The sequence below is a fragment of the Cyrtonyx montezumae genome, unplaced genomic scaffold (genome assembly GCF_038088225.1).
Source record: "Cyrtonyx montezumae isolate F1298 unplaced genomic scaffold, pur_monq_1.0 scaffold_58, whole genome shotgun sequence".
Classification (NCBI taxonomy): Eukaryota; Metazoa; Chordata; class Aves; order Galliformes; family Odontophoridae; genus Cyrtonyx; species Cyrtonyx montezumae.
Window position 1 is genome coordinate 295353 of NW_027072065.1, and position 15375 is coordinate 310727.

General features: G+C 59.0%; 2 protein-coding genes across 3 annotated transcripts in view; one reads left to right on the plus strand and one right to left on the minus strand.

Annotated features, from left to right (window-relative positions):
• The window catches only part of TUBG1 (tubulin gamma 1), a 195331-nt gene that overhangs the window by 73872 nt on the left and 106084 nt on the right, over window positions 1-15375 (minus strand). The gene's annotated exons all lie outside the window — the stretch shown is intronic.
• On the plus strand, window positions 336-13404 carry STAT3 (signal transducer and activator of transcription 3). Of its 2 annotated transcripts, none has more exons than XM_065749132.1 (24): window positions 336-387; window positions 5119-5265; window positions 5706-5850; window positions 5965-6063; window positions 6376-6471; window positions 6559-6640; window positions 7082-7176; window positions 7381-7532; window positions 7845-8003; window positions 8112-8204; window positions 8795-8854; window positions 9101-9130; window positions 9264-9357; window positions 9442-9489; window positions 9757-9840; window positions 10082-10180; window positions 10349-10484; window positions 10707-10759; window positions 10846-10940; window positions 11239-11378; window positions 11745-11960; window positions 12184-12226; window positions 12516-12628; window positions 12727-13404. In XM_065749132.1, exons 2-24 carry the CDS (start codon window positions 5138-5140, stop codon window positions 12780-12782), a joined length of 2316 nt encoding a protein of 771 aa, XP_065605204.1. In that variant the 5' UTR covers window positions 336-387; window positions 5119-5137; the 3' UTR covers window positions 12783-13404. The 2 variants fall into 2 exon arrangements, with proteins under 2 accessions (XP_065605204.1, XP_065605205.1); XM_065749133.1 differs by having other exon boundaries at window positions 11745-11957.

Below are 15375 nucleotides of genomic sequence, written 5' to 3' on the forward strand. Positions count from 1 at the left end.
GCGCTGACGTCACAGCGCTGCCCGGAACTCAGCGGGTTTCCCGCACGGCCGTTCCCGGCAGTCGCCGCCTCCCCCCGCACTGCCCCTGCCCAGCGCCGCCCTGCGGCGGGGGGGCGGCGCCATCCGGGAACAGCAGGCGCGGGGCAGCGCCCCCCCGCGGCGCCGTCGCGAGCCGTGACGCAGCGTCGGGACGGCCGCGCTGATTGGTCCCCGGGGCCCGTCCCTCTCGAGGCGGAGGGAACGCCGCGCCGCCATTGGCTGCGTTCCGCGTGACGCGCGGGGGGGGCGGGGCCAGGGGTTGCCGGTCCCGCAGTCGGGCAGCGTCCGGACGCGCTCGTTACCGGCACTGGGAGCCGCCGCCCCGCCCCGCCCCGCCCGGCACCGCCGGTGAGCGCATCCACGGGGAAACGTGGGGAACCGGGGGCACGGAACGCGAGGGGACCGGGAGGAACCGGGGGGAGCGGGGCCGGGCCTCGGGGCGCGCGGGGCCTCCGCCCGGGGCTGTGAAGGCCCCGAGCTGCGCGCGGATACCGGGGGCTCCGGGGCTGCCCTGCGGCCCGCCGTGCCGTGCGGGTCCTCCGCTCAGCTGTGCTGAGGGTTCCCCGGGGGGGTCCGGGCTGCGGAGCTGGGAGAGCCGCAGTGCCGATGTGGGGCGGGCGATGTGCGGCCCAGTGCTGCTGAGTGACGGCCCCTGGCAGTGCCCCGTACCTGAGCTGTGCACCGAAGCTGAAGGGACGCGTTGAGCTGTCACAGAGCTGTGAGTGCGGGGCTGTGGCATTCCCCCTCTGCTGTTTGTTACACAGTGGTGTCCTGCCTGGGGCCTTCTCCATGGACGTGGCTTTGTTTTGCTGCTTGTCCCCATGGCCATGGAGCAGAGCCCTGTGATCCTGATGAGTAGCCGTGCCACACGGTGCCTGCCAGAGGCATACAGAGGCCCAGGCCCTGCGAGAAGGGCTCAGGCCTTGGGCTGCCTCTCCAGAAGAGCCCCTCTACATCCACGGGGTGTGAGTGCTGCTTGGAGTTGGATGGCTGAAAGCGTTCTGTGCCCAGTCGCTGTCGCAGGCAGTCTCTGTACTTCCCAGTGATGCACCAGAGCTGCTGCTGTCGTGGTGCCAGAGGACAGGTGTCTGCCTTGGCCGTGGCTATGAGCAGGTAGCAGGTGCTTTGTGATGGGGTGTAGCCAGGAGCTCACACACTGCCCTGGAAGCTGCAGGCTGCAGTGGAGAGATCTGTGCTGTGGTTGTGAGGCTGCCCAGAGCCTCCCCAGCCTGACACGATCCCCTTGTTTTCCTTCCTCAAATCTCTCCATCACCTCTTCATTGTTCTACCTCCAGGGCTTTCTCTGAATGCACTCCAGAGAAACAGAGCCAACTTCTCTAAATAGCCGCCTCAAAATCCTGGTCTTTGTCCGGCACGGTTAGTTGTTTTCTGGTGGGACAGTTTTTCATCAGCCCCTGCTGCTGGCTGTGTGGGCCATGGGTGCTGGAGCAGCCGTGCTGTTCCTTTGGTGGTGTTCTCAGGGGCCTCTCCAGTGTTTTCCCCTCTGCTCACAGTTTCTTGGAAAATCGCTGCTCTTGATGGAGCCCTTGGCAGTTGGGGCACAGGGAGAAGTGCTCTGGTATGTCCCAGACATACGAAGGCCATCGTGGGGCTGTTTCCCATGGCAGCAGCACTGCTCAGTGTGGCTGTTGGAGTGTGAGGAGCTGTGGTGTCGCTGCCCAGCTCAGGCTCTCATGCTCTGCCCTTGCAGGGGAGCTAAAGAAAGATGAACTTTAGCTCTCAGGCTACTTTTAGCCGCTCTTCTCTGAGCTCTGTACAGCTTGTTTACCTCAGTGCTTGCGTCATGCTCAGCCCTGGTAATGTCAGTTGCCCTTTGGCTCTGCTCCAGCAATGAGTGAAGAGGTGAACCGCAGAGGCAGCAAACCCGTTGGAATCAGAAGGATTCAGCCCTCAGATTTTTAAGCCATACCCGGGAGTGTCCCCACAGCAGAATGGGCTGCGGAGGAATCCTGCAGTGGGTGTGGGGCTGACCACGTGGAAGCTTTCATGGTGGGGGTGATTGGTGGTTGGAGGGGCACAGGGCCCTTTTCCTCATGGGCAGTCGGTGCCTTGGGCACCGCTGGGAGGAGCGGGCGGTCGGTGCTGCTGAAGTCCTCCTCTGCAGCCCTTCTGGCTGCTCCCTGACTCCTTGCTGCTCCCAGGCGTTCCCTGCCTTTCCGCATCCTCCTGCCTCTGCTGGGTTGGCAGCCTCCATCAGCTGCTTCAGCAGAGCTGTCCCACTTGGCGAGAGCCCACGGTTCAGCACATCGTGTCTGGAGGTTGTTCCCAGCCCTCGTCCTGCAGCAGTGTGGGGGTAGTTTGTCAGCTCAGGCGCCTGTTGAGCTGGGGGCTGTGAAAACCCTGTGTGACGTCCCTGGAGATGAGGGCTGAAAGCGACCTCACAGTCTGGCACACAGTGAGCACGGCCCACGGCAGTGTCCCCACAGGCTGCTGCTTCGCTCCCACGCAGTGCGAGTCCTCTCAGTGCCTCCTGTGCTCGTGTTCTGCAGCCACTTCCTTCACTGCTTTGTGTGGCTGTGCTGTGGGGAGATGCCTGCAGTGGGATGAGGCTGAGCAGCTCACGTTTCGCTTCGTGCAAGTTCTGGTTTTCAGGGATGAGTGTGGCTGAGCGCCCTGCAGGGCAGCTGCTTCCTGGGCTGCACACAGGGGAGATGTGTCTGCCTCCTGCCCTGCACACAACCACTGGGGGCACAGATTTCACCTTTGGTGCTGTGCAGGTTTGGGTTCAAACACAGCACAGCAAGACCCGGCTTTGCTCATGGAAGTTCTGCTTGGATCGGGGAAGTGCAGGGCGGCAGCTCCGGATGCTGGTGGCTTGTGGATTCTCAGCTCTTGGCTGTGCATCTGTTGCTTCATTTCCCCCTCGCTCTCAGAAGCGGCATCAACACTTCACACTGCTGGCAGCCTCTCACCCCCAGCTCAGAGGAGTGTGAGTGCTTTCCGTGCTGCTGCAGCCGGACAGGCAGCACGAGGAGCTGAGCCTGCTCACAGCAGGGACCTTGGTGCCGTGCTAAGCAGCTGTGGAGTAGCAGCAAAGGGCTCAGCCCGCCTTGGTGCAGTGCTGCAAAAAGGAGAAGTCGCGGGGTCACACAGGTGTCAAACAGAGCTGGGTCTTCCCTCGAGTCTGACAGAGTGTCTTTCTCTATCAGGCTCCTGTTTCTCCTCTTCCCTTTCACCCACTGCTCTGAGAAAGCCAGGCTTTGTTCACGTGGTCTTCTCTGAAGATTGCACCAGGGGTTGTGGTTCAAGGTTAACGTCCTGTGGATGGGCTGCTGTTACCTGGACTGCTCTAAAAAGCAGCTGAACTCCTTGGCAGGTGCCAGTCCCATGGGGAGGATGATTCCTCTTCTCCTCTAAGGAAAACCATCCTCAAAAATAGAGAAAGGCTCCCATGTGACAAACACCAGAAATCTGCTGGTCGAGCCTGGCTCTCTGTGCTGTGCAGCTGCTCTGGGGGGGACGTGGGGTAGGGGGCTGCGTCAGGGCAGCAGCAGTCAGGGCCACAGTGTGCCCTGCTCTGCACTGCCAGAACGTGCCTGGAGCGCGGCCCCAGAGGGCTTGGAGCTCCTGCCCAGAGCCGCTGTGTGCAAGCTCAGAACGGGACATCCTGAGCTGGGAGGAGCCCACAGGATCAGCATGTCCACCCCCTGGCCCCACACAGCACCACCCAAACCCTCTGACGCAGAGTCCAAATGCTCAGTGAGCTTTGGCAGCCTGGGGCAGTGAGCAGGATCCGTGCGGTGCGTGGAGGAGCGGCTGCAGGAGCGCGCTGTGCTTCGTCCCTGTGCCAGCACATCCAGCGCTGCCTTTGGGACGGCCCTGGCGAGGGCCCTGGGCCTCGTGCCAGCCCTGCACGGCCCCCCCGCTGACGTGTCCCTTGCTGGGCTGTGTCTGCAAAAAGCAAACCGCTTTCTGGGGGAAGTGAGCCCCTGCTGGGGCTCAGTGCTGCTCGCTGCCTGTGCTTCCTGCGCAGCTTGCCGTCCCCTCGTTAGGCTGAGTTTGATTTCTATTGATGCACGAGCCACTCACTTGAAAATTGCTCCTTCCTCGTTTCTGTTGCTTCCTGGCAGTCTCCGCCTTCCGCACTTACTGTAAGCCCTGCAGCTCCTTCCCTGCCCCTGGGAGCCGGCGCGGGGCTGCGTGCGGAGGGACTGGCACCAGATCAAAGCCTCGGCCCTGCTGCTGTGACCTGTATGCCCAAGCTGCTTCCTCCTCCCCCTGGTACAAAGGTAGGAAAGCTTTGGGAAATGGTGCCTCTCTAGGAAAGTTTGGCCGAAGCCAGGTGCTTGGGAAGTGCTTTTTTCCATGGAAACTAAAGCGAGGCATTGTGGCTGGCTGTGTTTGTAACCACTCTGTGGGTTTGCACGGCCCTGAAATCGTGCACGGGAGTGGGAGAGGCCGTACTCAGCAGTGGGGCACACTGCTCTGCTCTCGGATGTTTTGGATTAACTTCGAAAGGAGAATGAGTCAGGATCCGGGTGTCCGCCCGCTCCCAGCTGGGGCAGTGCGGAGGAACTTGCCCTGGTGCTTTGTGCAGATACATTTCCAGCCTGGAGCCCAAAGCTGTGCACACTGGCCAGGCTGCAGCATGCCCTGTTCGCTGCAGGGCCCCCAGGCTTTGGGTCTGTGGTGCCACCTCCTCTCAGCACAGGTGACAGTGATGACAGCAGTGCTGAGCTGGGAGCTGGCACACACTTGCTGTGGGAGGCTGTCCGTGCTGCAGCTTGGCTGGGAGCTGGAGATCAGCTCATGGTGTCTGTGTGCCTGCGTGTCCCAGCAGGCAGCGGTGGCTGTGAGCAGAGCCTGAGCCCTGCCAGTGTCAGACCTCAGTATCACTCTGTGTTCCTTGCTGAGACATCCACATCTTCCTGCCTCTGGATCGTTAATGGAGGGGAATTGGAGTTGGCTGTGGTTCTGCCTTGCTGCATGCTGAGCATCAGGTGGTGAGGGCCGGCAGACAGCGCTCTCACTGCTGGGTCAGCCTTAGCCAAGCCAGGGGCCGTGCAGGAGGGCTGCCTGCAGGTTTGGGGCTCTGCACTGACCTGCTTGTCCCCGCAGGGCTCCGGAGCTGGCCAGGATGGCACAGTGGAATCAGCTGCAGCAGCTCGACACGCGGTACCTGGAGCAGCTCCACCAGCTCTACAGCGACAGCTTCCCCATGGAGCTGCGGCAGTTCCTGGCCCCGTGGATTGAGAGCCAGGACTGGTAAGGCACTGTCAAGCTGTGACAAATGCACTGTGCTCAGGACCCCCAGCTGGGGGTAGAGGCAGCTGCCCTGCCAGCTTCTCTGAGCCGGGGGGCACTTCTTGAGATATATGCAGCGTGAGATGGAGTGGGAGTCTGTGTGTTTGGTGTCAGACCTCAGACTATGAGAAAGGGGAAATCCACAGCAGAGGTGTCAGGGTTTATGTCGACCTCTGTTCTAAACAAGGTTGAAATTGAGGTGTTTGTGCGTGCTGTATTCCAGCATCTGAAACACCTCTGTCTCTCTGCCCTTGTGGGAGCAGGGCCTGCTGAGGCTGCATCCTGGTGCAGGTTTGGCAGTCACTGGGATGCTGGACGGCGTGGGGGGCAGTGGGTGTGCACGGAGCTGCCCCGTGCTTCCCCTGGGCTGGGCACCAGGACTCTGCCCTCTCCTCGTGCAGGGCATATGCTGCCAACAAGGAGTCACACGCCACGCTGGTGTTCCACAACCTGCTGGGGGAGATCGACCAGCAGTACAGCCGCTTCCTGCAGGAGTCCAACGTCCTGTACCAGCACAACCTGCGGCGCATCAAGCAGTTCCTGCAGGTGAGGTGGAGGCAGCCCGTCCATTGCTGAAGCACAGACCACATCCCTAAAGCGTGTGGGGATTGCAGCAGGTAGAGTTTGAAGGATAACCCTGAGGAATCCCATGTTTTACAGAGCAGATATTTGGAGAAGCCGATGGAGATCGCCCGCATCGTGGCTCGCTGCCTGTGGGAAGAGTCACGGCTCCTCCAGACAGCTGCCACGGCCGCCCAGGTACGTGACTCAGGTGCCCTGGGGCCACTGCCCCTCTGCCCACCCAGCAGCTCTGTGCAGTACTTGGTGCCATTGGGAAGCACTGATCTGAAGCTTCTTGCCTGTTGCTTTCAGCAGCGCTCAGAGGGGTGGTCAAGCTGCAGTGAAGGGCAACTGATGCTCAGCTCTCTAGGATACGTCCTGGGTGCTCTGTGCTGAGTTGTTTTTTTTTTAGTAAAGGGTTTATGACTTTCTGCCGAACCTCCTCAGGCTGTGAAGGGACTGTCCCCGAGTCACAGCCCTGTTCTAATGCCCTCCTCGTCCCCTCTACAGCAAGGGGGACAGGCAACACATCCAACAGCCGCTGTAGTGACAGAAAAGCAGCAGATGCTGGAGCAGCATCTGCAGGATGTAAGGAAGAGGGTGCAGGTGAGTGTGCTGCCTTCCTTCTCTGGTACTTCTAGGAGCATCGTGGTGGAGAAGCTCTGTAAACAAATCCTTTCTCTTGCTTCACAGGATCTGGAGCAAAAGATGAAAGTGGTGGAGAATCTCCAGGATGACTTTGATTTTAACTACAAGACTTTGAAAAGCCAAGGAGGTAATAGAGTTCATTAGCACCTGGCAAGCCAAAGTGTGTTCCTGCAAGGAAACATGCTGGAGGGCATGTTCCAGCCCTCCTAGTGCCTCCTCTCCAAGCTTGAAGGGTGGGTTAGTCTTACAGCATTTGCATGGCAATTGTAGAAAGTGGCAGAAACAAAGAACAAGCTGAGGGCCTGCAGGGGAGCTGAGCCAGAGCTTTGCCTGTGAAAGGAGAATGGCACATGAAGGTGATAGTGCTGCTGTGTGTGCAGAAATACCAGAAAGGTGCTTGGAGGCAGAGCTGGCAGAAGCTGCCTGAGGTCACTGCTGAACTGTTGACAGCTTTCAAGAATGCCTGCTCCTTTGTAGTCAACTTCTCAGTCTTCTATGCAATGTTTGGGAGTTTGGGACGGTGGGAGGAGTACGTTTGCTTGGCTGAAGCTTTGTGTCCTCTGCACAGACATGCAGGATCTGAATGGAAACAATCAGTCAGTGACACGTCAGAAAATGCAGCAGCTGGAACAGATGCTCACAGCACTGGACCAGATGCGAAGGGTATGTCATGCCCCTGGCCCTCCAGGTCCCTCTGGGTTATAGGTGTGCTCTTATTCTGGGACATGGATTTGATAGCCTTACGTGGCTAGAATTATGAGAGTAGCACTGGCAACACAGCAGTGGGCAACTGTTTCTTGTGAACATGAAACTTGTGCCTCTTGGAGGGAGTCACGGTGCTGAAGGTCCTCCTTTGTGGTTTGGCAGGGGATTGTGAGTGAGCTGGCAGGACTGCTGTCAGCCATGGAGTATGTGCAGAAGATGCTGGCAGATGAGGAGTTGGCAGACTGGAAGAGACGGCAGCAAATTGCCTGCATTGGTGGCCCACCAAACATCTGCTTAGACCGGCTTGAGAACTGGTAAGACTGCATCAGTCCCTGGAGAGGCAGCATTCAAACACCTGCAGCAAAAGTGAGTTCTCTGCCTTTGGCAACATCCTTGCAGAATGGCCACTGATGCCTGCAGGTGTAAATGTAATGCCTTACTTTCATAGTGTGTGGCTTAGAAAATTGCACTGAGCTGGGAGCTACAAAAATGTTCTCTCCTCTGCTGGTTTGCTACAGTGATTGTCCTTGCTTGCAAAAGCCAGGGAAGGAAGAGGAGGGCTCTGTGGGCTGGGACTGTGCAGGGCTTGGCAGCCAGAGCTAACACTGGTTCTTCCACTTCCCTAGGATAACCTCTCTTGCCGAATCACAGCTACAGACCCGGCAGCAGATCAAGAAACTGGAAGAGCTGCAGCAGAAGGTGTCCTACAAGGGTGACCCAATTGTCCAACACCGGCCAATGCTGGAGGAGCGGATCGTGGAGCTGTTCAGGAACCTGATGAAAAGGTCAGAGGGAGCTGTGGGCTGTTCCTTGGTCACAGGCAGTGCATGAAGGGGTGAGCACTGTGCTGGGATGGGGCTGAGGTTTGACTGCATTTCTTTTGTCTTCTACAGTGCTTTTGTGGTGGAGAGGCAGCCCTGCATGCCCATGCATCCTGACCGGCCCCTGGTCATCAAAACTGGTGTGCAGTTCACCACCAAAGTGAGGTGGGTTGCTGGCCCCTGTGATTCTCCTGTGCAGGGAAGGAAGCCATGCATGGTGAATGCAGCATCCATCTCCGAGGAGATGCTGGCTCAGATGCAGCCTTCAGTTTGCCCAGGGAGTGCTGGTGCTGGGAGGGAATGGCTCCCTGCAGGCTGGCCCTGCTGGAGTGCAGCCTGGGTGACTCAGTGCAGGGATGGTGATTGTTGGCTGCAGCTCTATTATATTCCTGGAGACAGATGGGGTTCTGGTAAATCCCACTGTGGGGGCAGGCGACAGGAAGTGTCAGCACATCCCTGGCCAGAGGCCTGTCTTCTGGCCTGTGTCCCTCACCAGCTTCTGCAGAAACACCAGGCTCTGCCTACAGCTTCATCTCCATCTCACAGCTGTGCCCCAGTTGCTTCCTTGGCAGAAGGAGTGCCAATGTTCAGAGTGGTCTGCCTGGTGTGGGCAGTCAGCGGCCGAAACAAGATCTCCCTGTGGGGCTTGGGGGACCCATAGGTTCAGTGATGTGCCACATGCCAAAGGAGTTGGGTTGTGCTGTGAGTGTGTTCATGGTGCTTGTGCTCACGTTCTGTCTGCCGACTCTTTGCAGATTGTTGGTGAAGTTCCCAGAACTGAACTATCAGCTGAAAATCAAAGTCTGCATTGACAAGTGAGTCCTGTGCTGTGTTGTGGGAGTGCTGGCTGCAGTTACTGCGGTCCTGCAGTTTCTTGCTCCTGCTGCCTCTGAGCAGGGCTGTGTCCCTGCACTGAGAGCCATTGTGACCTTAAAGGAGAGAGTACAGGGTGGTGGTGGTGGGTTTATAGGTTGTAGGGGCTCGTGGACTTGATGCTGTAGTGCAGTGAGCCACACACACACAGCCATGGCCATGACTGTTTTTTCTCTTCCCTTTCCTAGGGACTCTGGTGATGTTGCAGCACTTCGGGGGTAAGTGCAGTGGATTCTTTTTTTCTTTTCTTTCCTTTATTTTTTTCCTCCCTTTTGCTTTTAGTTGGCAGATATTCTGCTGCACGTTTGCTCCGAGAGGCCGCCATCCATGCTGCATCTTTTCTCTTTTTAGGTCCCGGAAGTTTAACATCCTGGGGACAAACACCAAGGTCATGAACATGGAGGAGTCAAATAATGGCAGCCTTTCAGCAGAGTTCAAGCACCTGGTAGGTGCCACGAGGCCTCGGGCTGCTCCTGCAGAGGCCATGTGCCATCGTGGTGTTGCTTTAGTGTGCTCCTTCCCTTTGCAGACGCTGCGGGAACAGCGGTGCGGTAACGGAGGCAGAGCCAACTGTGATGTAAGTGCTGGGGAGGGGACCCTGTCTGGGAGAGCCCTTTTCTGGAGCAGTGGCACTCAGGGCAGCCATAGCAGTCTGGGTGTCTCGTTCCTCACCAGGCAGCTAAACCACAGGGGGAAGCAGGAATTGCTCTCACAGGGGAGGCTGTGACACGCGCTGACACGTGGCAGCTGCCAGCTCAGCTCTCCCTGCCCCAAACTGAGAGTGCCATGTCAGGCTGAGGGCAGGTGTCTGCCGTGGGCTCACTGTGTCCTGTTCCACCCCCAGGCCTCACTGATTGTGACTGAGGAGCTGCACCTCATCACCTTTGAGACAGAAGTGTACCACCAGGGGCTGAAGATCGACCTGGAGGTGAGCTGGGCTTAGCTGTTCTGCCACTGTGGGCTGTGCCTTGCTGCAGCAAAGTGAGCTGCAGGATGCGGGAGGCTTTGGCCAGAGGTGGTATCAGCCACTGCTGTGTGGCTGCACCCTTCCCGGGGTCTTCATGACATGGAGAACGGAGGGGGAGACCCTTGCTTGAGGCTGCTGTCCTATGGGGCATTGCAGGATTTGGTACCAAGTCCCAGACCTCAGTCATGTCCTGTCTTTGCAGACCCACTCGCTGCCTGTGGTAGTCATCTCAAACATCTGCCAGATGCCTAACGCCTGGGCATCCATCCTGTGGTACAACATGCTGACCAACAACCCCAAGGTAGGGCCAGAACCACGGGGTGGCTGGTGAAGGAGTGAGGCGTGCTTTGGGCCACGTGTCCTGGCAGACAGGCAGAGGTACTGCTCAGGCCCCTCAGCAGGGCTGGAACAGCACCTGGCCCTGCTTCTGTCCCATTTTCTGCTCAGGGCTGTGTTCTCTCTTGCGCAGAACGTGAACTTCTTCACCAAGCCACCCATTGGGACGTGGGACCAGGTGGCAGAGGTGCTGAGCTGGCAGTTCTCCTCTACCACAAAGCGTGGTCTCAGCATCGAGCAGCTGACAACCCTGGCAGAAAAACTTCTAGGTAACCCAGCATGCGTGTCCTGCCTGTCCCTGCCACCCCTGGTGGCAGCTCCCCATTTGTAAATGCAATGCCATGGTGAAATTGCAGTATTTGGGAAGGAAACTGTCATTTTTGGTGGCTTGAATTTTCTTCCAAACACCACAAACCTCTGGTTGTTCCCTGAAAACTGTATCTTTGGAGGAACAGTCAAATCCATGTGTTGACAGTCCTGTTCTCCGCCAGGGCCGGGTGTGAACTACTCTGGCTGCCAGATCACCTGGGCCAAGTTCTGCAAGGTAGAATTCCCTCTCTTTCCTGAGTGCCTTCCCTTGGCTGTTCTCCACCCAAGCTATATTCCCAGCCCCTCTGCTCTCTTCCTCAGGAGAACATGGCTGGCAAAGGCTTCTCTTTCTGGGTCTGGCTGGACAACATCATTGACTTGGTGAAAAAGTACATCCTGGCGCTGTGGAATGAAGGGTGAGTCTCAGCTATTGTCAATCTGATGACCTCGGTTGGGGACCCACGAGCCCTGTCCTCATGCACGTTGTCCCTCGTGCAGCTGAGCTCTCCTGGAGTGGTTTTTCTGTCCAGGCCCTGTTGGTTGGTTCAGAGTGAAAACACCTGGGACTCCCCAAACAATCCCCAAAACATTGGTGGCCCTGCCGTGGCCAGCCCAGGCCCTGCTGCTGCCTGTCAGTGTACAGAGAACTGTCAGGATTCATGCTCTGGAATCCCTGCCCCCATGTCCTGACCCAGCCTTGCTCCCTGTGCCCAGGTACATCATGGGGTTCATCAGCAAGGAGCGGGAGCGTGCCATCCTGAGCACCAAGCCTCCAGGAACCTTCCTGCTGCGCTTCAGTGAGAGCAGCAAGGAGGGTGGCATCACCTTCACGTGGGTGGAGAAGGACATCAGTGGTACGTTGCCCTCCACCCATGCCCTGGGTGTGCTGTTTTGCTCAGCCAGCATTCCTGACTTTCAAGTGTGACTTGGACCATGCTTCATCCCCTTGCTGAGACATCTGTCCTTGTCCTGATGGCCCCTGTCCCTGGTTAAGTCTTTGAGCCTGGGCAGCTTTCGCTGGTCCCTGCCATCCTGAGTGCCCCCACCCTTGTGCACTGAAGCAGGTCTGTCCTGCTGTGTGCTCTGCTGGGTGCCACGTGAGGCTGAGCACAACCCCAGGTGACTCTGTCCTATCTGTTCCACCCTTGGGGAGCTTGAGAAGAGTCCCTTGCCCTGGGAGTGTGGGTGTCTTGCCCTGTGTCTAAAGTCTTCTCATACAGGAAAGACTCAGATCCAGTCTGTGGAACCTTACACCAAACAGCAGCTGAACAGCATGTCATTTGCGGAGATCATCATGGGCTACAAAATCATGGATGCCACCAACATTCTGGTGTCTCCCCTGGTGTATCTGTACCCAGACATCCCAAAGGAGGAGGCATTTGGGAAGTACTGCCGCTCTGAGAGCCAGGAACACTCAGAAGCTACTGACTCAGGTAGTCGTTGATTTTCTGTGTCCCAGCACAGCTCCTGCCTGCAGAACGGCTGCAGGGACAGCACCCTGGTGGAAAACTGCATCCATTATGGGGTCCCTCGTTGGTCATAGGACGGCCTGGGGACCCTGTGGGTGTGGGCAGTGCACAGGGGCTGTCTGCAGGGCTGTGAGGAGGGGAGCAGGGTTCCTCCTCCTCCAGCTGGTGACCAGGCTGCTCTCTCATTCAGGTGCTGCTCCATATCTAAAGACCAAGTTCATCTGTGTCACCCCGTAAGTGTTCTGGAGATATCTGTAAGCCCAGGGGAGCATTCATATGCTCAGCCTTGCCACATCTGCTTTGTCTGGGTGCCGTGAGGCTCCTCTTCTGCAAAAGGGGAGACTGCAGTGGAGCTGAGCCAGGCGGCAGTGTGCTGCCCGTACTGCTGGGCTGCTCTCCCCTCCAGGGCCCCTTTGCCTTCCAGAGAGCTCTTGGCTTGCTGCACTGTGCCCTGGGGCCCACTGGAGGGGCAGGAGGTGTCCGCTCTGGCCAGGCCCTGATGCTTTTCCCTTCTTCTTACAGCACCTCCTTCAGCAACACCATCGACCTGCCCATGTCCCCACGCACGCTGGACTCCCTCATGCAGTTTGGCAACAGTAGCGAGGGAGCAGAGGCCAATGCAGGAGGCCAGTTTGGTGAGTCTGCTGGGACCCAGCGCCCGAGGGTGTCCTGGTGATAGCAGGAGCCCACGGGTCAGGGTGCAGCCCCTGTAACCCCTGCCTGCGTTTCTCAGAGTCGCTGACCTTCGACATGGAGCTGACCCAGGAATGTGCTGCTTCACCGATGTGACGCTGTGCTGGCGCCCTCAGGACCTGCATGGCTCCCAGTTCTTGGTCACTTTGCTCTGGGCCTTTTCTCGGGAGGAGCTGGGGGCTGTGATCCTTGCCACTGATTCCTTGTTTTACCCAGACGAGCAGACACACCTCACTGCTGCTGTGCTGTTCGCCTCTTTGGGGGGGGGGGAAGGGGTTGAACCTTTTTCTATTTCCTTCCATAACAGTTTTTTATTATTGTTTTGCTCATTCAAGTGCCTATTAGCCTCTGATTGCAGCCTCAGTTTTTACAAATGCTTCTGCAGCCCCTGCCGTGCTGCCTGCTGTTGAAAGCTGCTTTCTTGACTGCTGCTATCTGGAAGCCCATGGTCCCACGAGCCTGGGTCTGAGAGGGCATCAGCCAGCCCCAGTCTCCCTGCGGATGCTCTGCTGTGCTGTGCAGCAGCTGCCCAGCAGCCGTCAGAGCCTGCAGAGGGATCTCACCTCTGTGCCTTCCCTTCGCTCTGCTTGTTGCCCGGAGGGGCAGCGTGGCTGTGCTGCAGGGTGCAGCCTGAGGCTGATGCAAAGGGCTTTGCTGCGCTCTGCCAGGAGCAGGGAGTTTTGATGCCTACTGCTGCCTTCCTGCTGTGGGCAGAGGCAGGGCCAGATCCAGCAGCCCTGGGCTGCAGTGCCCTGGGGAAGAGCAGGAAGCATCTTAGCAGCGGTGGGTGCTTGTGAGCACACAGTGTCTGCATCTTGGGTCCTTTTTAGGACCAGGAGGCTGCTCCTGACCCTGGCTGTCCTCTTGGCTGGACTTATGACAGGAGCATGACTGCATTTCCCTGTGCAGAGTGAGACCTTTCGGCCCTGGGGAGCAGGGCATGCTGTCTGACATGCCCTGCAGAGGGTGACTGGGCTCTGATAAAACTTGCCATGTCCCAGGCAGTGGGTTTGCAGCTTCTCAGGGGCTTTGTGCGGCACTTTGCTGGAGGTTGGCTGTCAGTGTTGTTAGGAGGTGGCAAGGGTTGAAGGGAAAAGGATGGATGAGGGGAGAGGAGTCTGCTGGGGAGCAGCAGCAGCTGCGGGTGTGTTGGTGCAGCAAGCTCCTTGCTCGGGGCCGGGGAAGGATGGGAGCTGTTCTGGCTGAGGGCCCCCAGGTATAAGGAGCCCTCCTGTCCTTCCCAGGCGTGGGTTTTGGTTCCATCCCTGAGCAGAAATGGGAGGGAGCAGCAGTGTGAGGGTCACCTGCTTCCCCAGAGCAGCGCGGTGCCCCTGCAGCAAGGTGGGGCCCCTCACTGCCGCCGTGCCCCCCCACCGTGGGCAGCACCGGGCGCGGTGTGGGGGTGGGGCGGGGGTCCCTCGCAGTTCGTGGGCGCTCGGAGGGAGCGAGGTGCGATGCTTGTCCCTGCAGCAGCCCCCGGGCCACGTTCAATACTGTACAAATTTTTATGTTTTTGTATATTTTATTGCTGTACCTACAGGCTTTAACTTTCTCCAAAATAAAGGCTCTGAACAACGCTGTCTCCGTGCGTCGCCCTCCGCTCCGGGCCCCGACCCCTCCGCGCTTCGCGTGGGCAACCGCGGGCGTGGGGCGGCAGCGGCGGCCGAGACTGCTCCGATTGCGTCAGGGAAAGCTCCGCGGCCGCGGACGTTGGGTGGGTGCAGTGCTCTGCCGGGGGGGGGAGGGGCTCTGGGCACAGGGGACGCCCCCCGCTGCTCTCCGCGTCCCCGGCGCTGCCTGCAGGGCTGGCTGCCTCGGGGACGCGCGGGGCCGCAGCACGGAGCCGCTCTGCCCTCTCGTGGGGATGTGCCGGAGCTGCTCTGCCCACTCGTGGGGGTGTGCCGGAGCCAAATGCGGCCCGAGCTCAGCCCCACGCGGGGCCATCGCGGCTCCCCGGGCTTTGCGGGAGCGGGATGGCAGTGCCGGAGCCCGCTCCGCCCCGGGGTGCCGAGCCGACCCACAGCCCCCGCTGTCCCCTCTGAGCTCTGCTCCTGCGCGGCCCGGGGTGGGGGAGCGGCTGCTCTCTCTCTCCCTGGCAGCGCTGTCCCTGACCCAGCGCTGGGGTCTGAGCTGTGGGACCACCGGAGCCAGCGGTGCCTCCATCTCCGGGAGCGGATGGGATGGCAGAGATGTGCTGCCACTCGCTCCTCCGCCTGTGGTCCTCGGTGAAGCTGAGAGGTGGATGCAGCAGGAGAACGAACGTGGAGTTTGGTCTCGGGTGAAGCCCAGAGGGAGAGATTATTGCTCCGTGGGGATTAGCGGGGGATTTTTCATGCGGGTCGTGCTCAGTAAATCCCCCAATCCCCTCTGGGCTCCTTCGAGACGCTGGAGATGCCCCTATCGCCTTTGTGCTCCCTGCTCTTGGCTCAGAGCAGAGGTGGGCACTGTTCCCTGAGGATCCTCACCTATATTTCATTGTGCAGCTCCGGGGTTTGTTGGGATGGAGCCCCAAGTTCCACCCCGGAGCTCGTGCAGCCCCCCCGGGCCCAGCCCCACTCCTTCCCCGATGGTTCTCAGCTGCAGGATGGGGTGGAAAACCCCAGAAGGAGGATTTTTCTCACTGATATGCAAACCCTGAGGTTGCCACAACCGTTGTGTGTCGGGAACGCGCCGTCCCTTCCCGCACTGC

Bases quoted from the DNA above. Each gene is read 5' to 3' on its own strand.
- STAT3 (XM_065749132.1), top strand. From the start codon at position 5,138: ATGGCACAGTGGAATCAGCTGCAGCAGCTCGACACGCGGTACCTGGAG. The intron at 6,064-6,375 runs GTACGTGACTCA...TCCCCTCTACAG, and splicing joins CAGCTGCCACGGCCGCCCAG to CAAGGGGGACAGGCAACACA. The intron at 10,181-10,348 runs GTAGGGCCAGAA...TCTCTTGCGCAG, and splicing joins TGCTGACCAACAACCCCAAG to AACGTGAACTTCTTCACCAA.